At 38.1% G+C, this 13,320-nt stretch overlaps 1 protein-coding gene across 7 annotated transcripts in view; it reads right to left on the bottom strand.

The window, feature by feature from the left end:
- cntfr (ciliary neurotrophic factor receptor) overlaps nt 1-13,320 on the bottom strand; it is a 223,666-nt gene that overhangs the window by 29,719 nt on the left and 180,627 nt on the right. For all 7 annotated transcript variants that reach the window (XM_085169227.1, XM_085169225.1, XM_085169226.1 and 4 more), the window contains 2 exons: nt 6,592-6,709; nt 5,870-6,036 (listed from right to left, as the gene is read on the bottom strand). In XM_085169227.1, coding sequence (XP_085025353.1) covers nt 5,870-6,036; nt 6,592-6,709 — 285 coding nt within the window. The remainder of the gene's footprint in view (nt 1-5,869; nt 6,037-6,591; nt 6,710-13,320) is intronic.

Raw genomic sequence — 13,320 nt, 5'->3', positions numbered from 1 at the left:
ATGTTTTATATAGCACTAAATTGTGTCATAAAGGTGGAGTTAAGGCATTAACTTGTTACTTTAATGATACTTATTTATATCATTGCACACGTTCTTTTTTATTTTAGAAGAATAACAGCAATTTTCATAGTTTCAAGTCTAGCAGTGGTCAGCAGCAATTGGCTGCACTCTCAAGGTTAATTGGTGAAATGGTGAAAGACCTGCAACACTATTTGTCCAGCAAATATCTGCACAAATAAAAACTTGCAATGAAAAGTGAGAGCTTTGAAACATGCAGGAAGGGGAAAAGACAGGCAGGGGTGGTGTAACAGAAGCACCTGTTGAATTGAAGACTGAATACATTCACTATTTAGGATCTTCCAGCCTCTGAAACATGATTTAGAATTTTTATTATTTTTTTATTATATCTTGCAAGTCTTGACATGATAGAAGGGATCTATTTAATATTGCTACTACCATTATTATTAGTTCATGCTTAAGGTCGCAATGTATTCTAATGCAAGAAAGACTTTAAATAAGGCTGAACTGAAAAAAAAGCTTTAGCTGAAAAAAGTGTCTGAGGTATCTGTGGCAAGACAGAAGATGAGCCATCACTCCCCAATGAAAAGGCATGTGTGTCTGAATACCTGTCCACTGAGGAACACACCAAGACATAGAGATTGAGAGAATTCAATTGAAAGCTTTTCAGATGATATTGAATGACCCAGTCTTTGTAGATCACTCCCACAAGGGAACACACCGGCCTGCCACTTAAGCTACATGAAACCCTTTCCCATCTAGATGCAAACATAGCATTACACAAGCAAATGGAAAACCACAGTAATAATCTCAATGTCTGATGACATACTGATGGCAACAGTGGATGAAAGCAATGTGGATAAAAAGGTAATGCATACTTATGAAGACTCATAAACAGGCAGCACACAATTAATGAGTGAAAATACGAAAGATGGCTGTTGGCACATACAAACAGACTGCTTTCTCACTCGAGAAAGAGATGTTAACAATCTCTTTTTGACTTTCAAGTAAATTTTAAAAAACCCCAAAAAACTAGGGAAGCACACAAAGAAAAGAAAAGAAAAAGAAAATTGCATGCTGGCAGAGCAAGAGCAATGTAAAGTCAGCAGAGACCAGAGAGAATAAATTTTCTTTGTTCAACAGCACCTAACAGAGGAAAAACATGTGCAAGCACAGAACAAAACAGCGAGAAATATGTCTGGGTGGGGCGTCCCTTAGGTTTTTAAAGTATCCATCTGACCTGAAGCATATACTAGTAGCTTTGTGTTGCATGAGTAATGAACACATCCTTCACTTAATGACCTCTGCGATAGCAGCTGGGGCGTGACAAAGGAGTGCTTTTTTTATATGAGAGATAAAAGAAAGAAAGGATTTACACTTAAAAGAAGGGTGTGAAATTTACCGAGACAATAAGTGTTTGGACATTACTGACCGATGCAAATGCAGATTTAAATTTGTGCAATGCAAATGCCAGGAAAAAAATATTGTCAGCTATATGCCCAGAATTAGTTTGAAGATAAAATCAACCATGTAATTTAGCAAGCTATAGAAACATAAACAAAAAGAAAGACAAAAAATGTGATCACAGGGTTTCAATTTTTTTGACATCCCGTTGTTCGATATGTTCTTGCCTGGCCTGAAAACGCCTGTCATTCCAGCCCTAGCTTTGTTCTTTCATTTGTGTCCACATTACTGGCCCTCTATCCTCAGTCTCATATTGCACAGTAACTGCAGTCCCTTATTTTACCCTTTGTCGATGTACTGTAACATAAAAATCTAATCTTTCACAGGCGAGAGACAAACTAATTTTTTTCTTTTAAAAATTGTGGAAAATGTATCTGATATATAGCTTCAACATGCGGTCTCTTTAAACATAAAAAGTCTAAATTCTGCAAAAGAGTGCTGTGCATTTATTTATACATGCATGTATTTTTCGTTTTCTCTGAAATGCTCTGATTTAGTGTTTCTAACACGACTGCCATGTGTCTATTCCCTTCACCTAATGGTGTAGCCTGTTTTTTTTTCTTCAAATAAATAGGCTTTTCAGAAAGAACAAAATCTGGACATCAATTCACTGATGTGCTGGATGACATCGTCTAGCAGTGCACTTGCACAAATGGGAAAATCGATCTGCAGTGTTATCTTGCACACTGATCATTGAATCTTGTCTAAGGTGTAATGACAGTTGAGAGTTTTTGTAATGAAGTCCCAATTCAAAATCTCGTTTCTGAAAGTAGCCTGTTTTTGAATTTGTGAATGGACTGATTGCACGCGCAAAAGAGAGTCAAAAGCCAAAGCACAAGCAATTCTGTTGGCTAAATTTAAGGACTAATCTTTGCACGACGGTGGTTTTAATTTGTTTAAGCTACACAAAGTTTGAAGTATCATTTTGTGTTAGTTTTTTAAGTTATACAATGCGAGATCTTATTACTAGAGCTGGTATAATTTTTTTTTTTCTTCCAAGAGGAATTTTACAAAATTCTAAAATTCTTCTTCGCAGCTTTGAGGTAAAGAATAATGTTGAACATGGCATGGCTGTTGGTACCAGATGGTCTAGTATTTCCGAAACTGCTGATCTACTGGGATTTTCCCACACAACCATCTGTAGGGTTTACAGACAATGGTCCAAAAAACAGAAAATATCCAGTGTCCAACAGTTCCCTGGGCAAAAATGTCTTGTTGATGTCTGAGGAAAACAGCCAGACTACTTCGAAGGAAACAGTAAATGAAATAACCACTTGTTACAACCAAGGAAACAGAAGGGTTTCTCTGAAAGCACAATGTGTCAGACCCTGAAGGGGATGCTACTCCTGTCAGCTAAGAACAGGAAACTGAGTCTACAAAACTGGACAACAGAAGATTGGAAAAAAAATAAAGATCCCGTCTGATGAGACTCGATCTCTGTTGCTGAATCCTGACGGTAGGCTCTTAATTTGGTATAAACATGAAAACAGGTATCCATGCTGCCACCAGGTGTAATAGTGTGAGGATTATTTTGCTGAGTATTGTTGATAACCATCCTTTCATGACTGCATCTCAAACTGATTTATTGAACTTTAAAATAAGTCACTAGATCTCAAGCCGAAAGAGCACCTTTAGCATTTGGTGAAACAGCAGAGTCACATTAAAAATATACTTTGACTGGTTAGTTCTGGCTGACTATTGTAGCCCCCACAGACTATCCCAAGTTAATACACCCGAATGAAGACCTGTTTCTAAGAAACGATTCAAAGCATGACACAGGTAACAAATAATTTCAATGATTTAAGTTACTGCAGCTCCTCTGACCTGGTGGAATTAGGTTACAACATATTGTCTTTCATCTCATTGGATGAGTAATGTAGTAAAGCTGAATGACGGCGGGTGCTCAGGTGGGCTGCTGTCAGAACTGCCAGCAAAAAAAAAGCTCTTTGTTGTAAGTGAAAATACTTTAACTGTAGAAGCCTTTAAAGCTCGGCAAGATCAGTTAGCGTTTGATCATCTTGGCACTAGAAAGCTTTAAGTTATCATTTGATGAGTGTGGAGCTTCCTTGAGGGTTCTCTTTGTAACTTCACCCACAGCACGCACATGTAGGGACACACATGCAAGCACACACATCTCATCTCATCTAATTCCGCCCCAGCTTTGGTCGGATGAACAAGGACAGTTGAGAACCGTCTTACTCCCGCTCAGAATTCAGAAGTGAACCAGGAAGCATGAAATTGTTTTATTTATTTACGATCTGCCTCGTTGTCCCTGAAAATGAATGTGACTTACATCGTAGAATGGCATAAGAAAGACTTTTAACAATGCAGGAACGAAGAACAGATGAGGTGAGGAGAGACAGGAGGGCTAAGTTTCAAAACATACTTTGTTAGAAGTTTTGGCCTTTCAACTAGCAACTTTGCAAACTTTGCAAGTTTGCAAAGGTTTGGGCTTGTTTTCTAGAGTCAGTGACAGAACGTTTCTGTAGCCACCGCCTCTCTTTGGGATCAATGACAGCTGTATCAGTTATCCAGGAGGAGAAGCGAGTGATTGCGTGTAGATCTCCAGTTCAAAAGAAGTAAACTTTACTTTATTCAGACCAGAGTATGTAAAACACTATAACACCTAGTTATATGTAGCTGTAAGCAAATAAGTATGTTTTAAGGCTTAAAAAAACATAAAACAACCAAAAGCTTGGATGAAAAATGCAGAAAAAAAGTGAAATAAAATGATTGTTTGATAATAGCAAAAGAGAGGGAGAGATAACGGGAAGGAAGGAATTAAAACAGGAGGAAATGGAGGCGGGAAAGAAGTGCAAAGTTACATGATGGCTTTTCAGGAAATGAAGAGAAGGAAGAATTAAATGGTATTTTGCAGTGGGGTACTTTGCTATTACCAATAGTTGAGGGATATTTCCTCAGCCAAAGCACTAATCCGGCTACCATTAGCATTTTCATGAGTCCTGTGTCCGGGGCTTGGCAGAGCATGTCACTGCCTCATTTGGTTACTTATGTGTACACACACACACACACACACACACACACACCTACACACACACACACACACACACACACACACACACAGACTTTCTTTCTTTCCTCTCTCTCTCTGTCTCTCATTTTCAATACCTAACCCTCTCAACCGACACTCCGCACAATCGCTCTCAGCCCCATTGGTGTCTGTGTGTGTTTATGCACCATGCACACCCATATCACCCTAAGCAATGCAATAGAGCTGAGGACTGCTGGCAGCAGTTCCCTTATCTATCAAAGTACTCCTCATTCCTTCTTTAAAATGAATTTCTCCTCTTCACTGCTTTCCAGTCAGAGTTGCTTGTGAATTCCAAGAGTACTGCTGTTATTATGTGGCCTTTGGTAGACTAACTGAAGAAAAACTTCACAATTCAAAGTTAATTTTTGAAATTACTCGCCACATAATGAATTAATTAATTGAAAGTAAAAAAATAATCAACCTTGAAGCACATTTATGGCATATTTGTTTTGGGTTGTTTTTTTTTAGATTAGAAATGTGCTGATATGGCAGCTGGTGTTTGGCTGAGGGAAAGTGAGAAACCAGACCATTGATTTGTGACCATCACATCCTGTCCAAACCTCAATTAAATACTGTTTGCTGCAGAAAAGGTTCAGAGGTCGATTGTTTATTATCTGCTGCTTTTGGTAATGGCACGGATGCACAGTCAGTGGGTTTCTCGCTAATGGACTATGCTGTGGGTTAAAAAAACAAACAAAAAAACCCCCCAAACAAAACTGTACACTTCTGCTATCAGCTGGGTGACATTTATTTGGCCATTGCATTTTCAATTTTCTATGTCTTCCTGGCACCAAGCATTGCTGTGTGTGCAACAAATCTCCAAAGGGAACCAGAAATGAATGAAATCAGCATCTGTGAGCAAACAAGTGCATTAACATTGCTCGGCAGTTGGCACACACAAAGAGATGCCTTGACACTCGGCATTTTAGTTCTGTTTTTCCTTTGCCAAATACCCGTCAATCTTTGTGGGAAAAACATTTTACATTTGTCCCTGAACTATGTGCAGATAACAATTTTAATGAAAAAGTGGTAATTTGTTGCAAGCGGAATGGTTTAGGAGCAAATACTTGTAAGATTTTCAAAATGTCAGTGTGGGTTTCATTTAAACTCTTTGAATTCAGGGCTTAATGGAACCCTCTAATTGTGAGCAAAACTTAATAAGAAAGCACAACTGTTTCCTTTCTGTGTAGCTGCAGCAAAAAGCCTGTAATTCATTTCGAGTCACATTTGGTCAACACACGCGACTTCATGAGTGCTTTAAGATGCAACGGAGTGAAGGAACAGGAAAAGAGAATGTAACAGAAACCACAAAGCATAACACAGAGCATGTTTTACCTATAGTGGACTCTTCAAATGTTTTAGTGGCAGAAGCTTTCCCCAAAGCATTGATGGCTGTTACATTAACTTTGTAGGGGAAGCTGGAGAAAACCTCTGGGAAGCGTACATGGCAGCGGTTCTTGTGGAACAAATCTTTCTTCACCTCGAGTGAACGCTGGTTATGTCTGAAGAGAAAAAGGTGGGAGAACAGGGAATAAAAAGGAACAGCTGTTGCAGGTTTTCTGCTTAAAGGCAAAAACTGTTGTAGACTAAAGACTGAATGATACAGATACTTAACACAAAGGCTTTGAGGATATAACATGTCGAATTAGGCAGAACTCAGCAGTACACTGGTTGCATGCTACTGCACTTTATAACCTAATTGAACACTAAAGACATGGGCTTGCTATTAATTAATCTTTAGCTATGGCCCATTCCTCATCTTTATTCAAAGAGAATAATATTAGTGTTACACCTTCAATGAAAGCACCTGCCATGGTGTTGGCTGTGGGACTCTGGGAGTCTCAAAGAGAACTTGACAGAGACCCACTTCTAAAATGCTAAAACTTGTCTAGGCAACCGAGACTTGTTTGTTTGCCATGTTGGACTAAGATATGAACCAAAATGATTATATCACTCTTACTGTTTTATTATTATAATGGCAAAAATAACACTAAATAATCTTCAGAAATCCACAGGTTTCATCCTGAAACATCTGTATATGCATAAAATGCACTTACTGTACTTCCACATCAAATGTAGTGTTGATGTACGTTGAATGCTGCTGGTGCCAGCTGCAGTAAAAACCTTGAGGGTAGGTGTTGGACCTACAGGTGATAGTAGGCTCCAGAGGGGGAACTATAGAGAGAATAATGAGAAGAGAAGGGAGTGGAAGATGGTTAATGAATATCTACATGTATACAACTGAGGCAGACATGAAAAGAAGCAAACCAAGAGGAGGGATCACAATCAGATGAATGCACATTGCAATATTCAAAGGCAAGGCAACAGTGCCTTACACATTACTTCACTGCATAATTCAGTTTCCATCAAATGTTTAATTGAAAAGGCTGCTACTCAGTTAAAATTAAGACATGTTTCTGCCAAGTTTTTTGAAAACTTAATTAATTTTGTTTTTGTTGCGTACTATATTTAAATATTTAATAAGACTAATTAAAATTTAATGAAAGTTTAATTAAAATCACGGAAATTTTAGAGTATGACTTTTCTATAAAGTTGATCTCAGGCAAAATTAAAAGTGATGTTTTCATTTCTTCAATATATCAGTGCTGTTTGCCGTTGTGGCTGAGGGAATCAAAAAAAGCAATTAAAATAAAGACAAGAAGGAAATAAATAATTTGTGGTGATTTGTTTTCTTATTTGTCTGAATTCTGTTTATAGAGTAAAGGAAATGATGAAAAAACAAAGGTGAAAGAGTTGCAGTGTTTGGGGGATTGGCGTCGGGGCGCCGGTGTTTATGCTGTGTGGAGACACAGAGGATATTGAAGTGGTAGAGCACAAGAAGAATAAAAGAGTTTGGCAAAAAAACGTGATGTTACACCAGCTCTAACCTCCTCTGAGATTAGGGTTCTTTTTCACGGTTAGCCAACCATGTACTCGTCTGCCACTCCCTCTCTCTCCACACAACTTTTCAACATTTTACCTTTGTTATAGCTAATATAGCGCATGGACACAGCTCCGCTGCTAAAACCAATCTTGGCAAGTTTCATTATTTCCCCCCTTGTGAAGTTCTTTTGTGTCTTTTCCTTTCACCTAATCATCCTCCTTTTGCTTTCAGTTAGCTGATGTTGATCTAAATTATGGCTTATAATTACACACTAGAAGGTACTCATCAATTATTCAGATTACTGTGGGGTGTGTGTGTTTGTGTGTGTGTGTGTATCTAGCTATATATCTAGGACTGAGGACATGCTCCAGACAACTGCACTTTACAACACTTAATACAATACTACTTCTTAAATTGTTTGCTTATTGCATATCCTATTGTATACTCTATTTCCCTTTTTTGTTTTTTTATTTATTGTGTGTTTGTCTGTTTTTAAACTCTCTGTTCTACTCGGAGTGATACCACTACCATAATTTAAAATGTCAGTACAGTGGTTATATTCCAATTTAGAATCAAAATGCATTCTATTTTATTTTAATGATTATTTTACTTCAATTCAATGTAATTAAATGTATATTTTCAACACTACCTAGAGTTACTGAAACCATAGTATATTTAAAGTGAATTATCCAGTCCTTGTTGTTATTAAATAAAATCTACATCTAAATTTCCAGTATGACTGGCCTGACTTCAAAGCAGCAGATACACTTAAGCTCTGTGAGACTCACATGATCTCAGGATTGACTGTTCTCGTCTTTGCTGAAAATAGTTATTTAGGACTCTGGTTGTGTGTCTGGGTTAATTGCATCATGCTACAGAGTGAATTTAGGATCAATCATAAGTATTCCTACAGGAAAAAGTCAAAAAATCGAAAATGTCTAAAACCTTTGCACAGTGCTAGATAGCCTATTTAAATTGAGATCACTCTTTGAAGTGATTTATAATAATCGTTACATTTTTGATTAAATAAATGGAAATGCCAAATATCCCATCAGCGGCAAACGTTCCCTGGGTCTGAAAAAAAAAGATGCAAAGTGACTTACTCTATCAGATGTGAGTACCACTTTTGTTTGTGTGATTTATCCACAGTTTCTTAATGTTCCAGTCACCACTTATAATTACTAAGTGGATGTAATTAATCTGCGGCCACAGTTTCAGAACCAAAAATATTTTTTCTTCCTATCTCAGCACTTTCTCTCTCTGGATGCACACTTATTATGGCTTGGTGGCTATAATAATAACAATAATAATATTAAGCATAATCTAGCAGCATCTTGTTGTTGTTTTTTCCTGCAACATCCTTGTAAATTTCTTGGAACACCTCCCTAAAGGTGTATTCGGTCAAACACGCATACTCTCACACACCCACAAGCATGAGGTATGCATGACTGGCTGCGGTGGGGTCGTTTCACTGTCACACACAATCAACTGTGTTTAAACGGTCACCAAGGCAACTAATTAGACTGTCAATAACGTCTAATGATGAGGTGCCATGGACGACATCCAATCACACTCAATTAATCGTGGAGACTAATTGGGGCCATCTCAATCAATTGGCTTCTCATCTGAGAGTTTCAGTCAAAGTCGTGAAAACACAATGTTAAACACAGACATCGCCACACACTATTATCAGTACAGACCTGCATACACACACTCACACACACACACACACACACACACAGAACTGAGGCTGCTGTCATTCTCCTGGAATCATCCTTAATAAGTCAAAATCTTTTTACAAAGTTGGAAAAGCTCAGACAGAGCAGCTAAAGATTAGTCTGTTAGAGGAAAGAGAAGCAGCAACAGGAAAGTTGAAAGACAAAAATTGTGCAGATTGGCGAGAGACATCAGGTGTAAAGAAGATGAGCATAGGTGTGTGTGCTCATGCCAGCCGTGTTTGTAGTGGTTTGTTTGAGCTCTGGAGTGTTTATGCCTTTAATTTAGTTCATTTTCCCAGATGTGAGTACTGTCAGTCAAACTACCACTGAAACACCTTGAAAGGGCAGTTTCTACTGCAGGGTTCTTCAAAGGGAGCTGATGTATGGCTTATCAGGAGCGAGAAATCTCTATCTCTCCATCTACCCATCCACGATCGCTGGGAGCAAATCCAGCAATCATAGGGTGAGAAGTGGGGTACACTCTGGACAGGTTTCCAGTCTGTGCCACGGCTGACACAGACACTATGGATTCAAACTCGGGACCTTCTTGCTGTAAGGTGACAGTGCTAACCCCTTTACCATTGATACTAAACAATTTTTCAAATCTACGGTTTATGTGTGTGAGGAGACAGCTAACACAGTTATAACAATAAACACAGACAAAAATGGACTAATGTGGATACAGTGATTAACCTCTGTCCAATATAACTAACTACAAGTCAATTTGATTTCAAATAGAGCCTAGCCAATACAGATTTTTTGGGACTGATACTATTATTGATATTTGGTGATTTTTGAAAAAACAATATATTGGTCGACTCATGGAAGATAAACATATGCCCCTATCCCACCGTTAGCCTTACTAAGATACTCTGACAACTCAGTTTAAAAACAAGGAAGTTGCGCAGTCTATCAACATCAACATATCAACAGGTTTAAGGGAGTTTCTCTCATCTCTTTCTTACATTTATACACATTTTATATGTAAACTGCCCAAAAAAGGGCTCTAATTTTAATTTGTACTTTATTGAGATGTATGTTATTAAGCTAATAATTAATACTTGTGATTTCTCGAAGACTGTTAAAATGTAATTAAAAACTGAGGTCAGGGGGTCTGTAATAGAAAAGTGAAGAAATGGGGACATGAGGAGGAAGGATGAAAGAGGAAACATATGGATTGGCATGAGTGGAAGTAAAGAGGAAACATCTCAAAAGATAAAGGGAAATGTAGAGGAGATGACACAAGAGAGCATTCTTTCATCATATTATACTAATGTGCCCTTAAAACAAAACAACAACAAAAAGCACAAACAACACATAAGCATGCGCACTGACAAAGAACTGCTGCACAGTTTCTCCAATAATATTACAACATCAAAAGCTTTCAATGAATCTCATTAAAGAAGAGTTAAAAGAACAAGAGATCACACACCTGTAGAACAAAGGCAGCATAAATATTAAAGCAAATAAAACAATAATTGAAATTAAAATTACATTGAGCAGGCGTTGTGTGTGTGTCTCTGTGACATAGCACCTGAGCCAATGGCACACAGGACACCGCTCATGAATAAATGGTATTTGAATTACTGCCTTTTCATCATCTGGTTTGAATTGCTAAATCAAACGTGATTCTGAAGGTGCTTTTTGTTAGCCTCACGAACCACAAACCACATGTGTGCATACTCAAGTAGTAGGGTTACTTTTTAATGGAAATAGGTTGCAGAAATGCATACAGATTTGTTCTTGAAAGGTAACTTCATGAGTTATTAACTAAAACAATGTACTTAAAACTGTGAACCAAAGTACCAAAGAGTATAGAGCTGCTATTTCGATTGAACTGAATTACCCAGCTAAAGTTACAGTGAGATGGTGTCAGTCAGGAATTTGATCAATTTGTGTTGGGGGGTTGGGGGGCAGCAGCTTGTTCATTTCATTGATAAGCAGCCAAAAAACACTGCAGCTCTTTCTCTCTCCCCATATTCTCTCTTCTTCTCTGCCACTATTCTAAACCTGTCACACAAAAATTCAAGATCTTGCAAAAGAGGGTCTTTGTCACAGGAGCACTCACACAAACACAGAAATGTGATGAGGGACAATGACATCCAGTTGCCTGGTTGCTAGGCTGCAGACACTGTAGTAAATGCTATTTGGTTGTGTTGGTAGCCTCCCTGTTGCTTTGTGTTTGTGTTCATATGCATCCCACATTCATTTCATTTTGTGCAGTGTGTGTATGTGTTTGGAGTGAATTCTCTGACTACGACAACCAAAATGAATGCATTTTCTTCCCTTGCTCCAATTTCTCCATCCATTCGCTTTGCAATAAACATGGCGATTTATAGGCCTGACAAAAACACAAAACTTTATCAACCTTCCCTGATTCCATTTTAGCTTTCCTGGAATCAATTTGACAAACTACAAACCAGTGTTGTTACAATAGCAAACAAATCCAACTATTTGACTACCTATCTCTCCAACTGTCTAAATTCTCTTTTAGTGTAAGAATTACATTTTTAGAAATCCTGTTGGAAAGAAGTGTATTCTCTTGGAGTCTGTACCGGTCTGAATGGCATAACTTGTTTAGGCAGATGGCTTTGGTCTCTGCTTGAGTCAGCCTGCCAATGCCAGGCTCACTGCATTTTAGATTAGCTTAGTCATGTGTCATGGGAGAAAAAGGAATGTAAATAAAATTGTAGAACAAAGTCGTAGAGACGCTGTGGTGCCTTTTTGTCCAGACCAGCTGTCTTGGCTAACGGTAATGTAATTGTGGTGTAATATTTTTAACTGCCACTCCAAAGCTATGATAAAGTGTACGCGGACACACGAGTGTGCATGCGTTTGTGTGCCGTGTGTGTGTCCGTAATGAGAATATGCAATTTTATATATACATAATCAAAATGGTGCAGGAGTATTAAAAATGTCGTTCATATTGTACTAAAAGTTTGTGTGTCTGAAGTTATGATAAGCGCTAACGATAAGTTATAAGCGATAAGTTATGATTTTTAAAAAGCATAAAAATGCTTTTTAAAAATGCATTTTTATGCATAAAAATGTACATATAGTCTTTTTTAAAGACTATATGTACACATTTTTGTGCCTTTACTGGGCATCTTCTAGATTTGAAACAGCGTGATTGCTGAAGGTTTGCTTGCTACTGCTGACGCTGACTGTTTATAACCTCCATTCGGTTAATGTTTTAAAAGTAAATGGTAAATGGATTGTCACTTATACTGTATAAGGGCTCAAAGTGCTTTCTTACTACAAGTCCCATTCACCCAATTACACACGCATTCATGCTTTTGTTTTTATCTGTGCCCACACTTTGGCTTGCAGACTGGAGGAATCAGAGATCGATCCACCACACTGGAACGTGGAACCACATTTCTATCATTTATGGTATTGCATCAACAACATTCAGCAGTGCACACTCAGCTCTCTTTTCTGTTTCTTGCTTCTTTTCTACTTTCCTCCTGTATCCATCTTTATTCTCATCCTACCAACCACTCTCTGTCTCTCAGCAGTCTCCTGGTTTAGAGCTGTTTCTTAACATGAGCGAGTGAATAGAGGGGCAGTGGGTGTGCAAGCGCACACATAGACACACACACTGCACAACACAATGATGCCTTGGCATTCCAGGAATGTCTGTGAGCCAATTGGAAACAGCCGTGTGTGAGGGATGAATGAATGAAAAGAGGACGGATACCTTATGAGAGCATCAGGAGTTGAGGACGAGGAGGGAGAGAGAGAAAGGCAGAGAAACTAGGTAATGCAAACAGGTTACCATTTGAAATAATGTGTTTTTGCTCTTTATAATAAGATTCTGTCATACTTATCCATCACTAATAAGCTCTGATAACAAAGTTATTATAAAAAAACTGAAACAGCTATCTAACCATGATATATAAGCTGTAGTAACCTAGATTTATCTTTTAAATAGGACAGAAAAAAAAGGCATGGAGGTGGTGAAAGGGTTGCACAGACCTCTGTAGCTCTCAAGGTCAGACACAGGAAGACAACCATTATATCTGGACACTTAAATTACCCTGCAGCCAGTCTCTCACCCCCACACATGTACTTAACCAACTGACATCACAAATCTTGCTCAAAGTTCAGGAATAACAAGAAGATTCACGCCTGAAAACAATATCTCACTATCTACTGTATCTACAAGAAGAAAATGTCTTATA

This window comes from Neolamprologus multifasciatus, chromosome 7 (assembly GCF_963576455.1).
Source record: "Neolamprologus multifasciatus chromosome 7, fNeoMul1.2, whole genome shotgun sequence".
Lineage (NCBI taxonomy): Eukaryota > Metazoa > Chordata > Actinopteri > Cichliformes > Cichlidae > Neolamprologus > Neolamprologus multifasciatus.
This window is presented reverse-complemented; position numbering and strand designations above follow the sequence as displayed.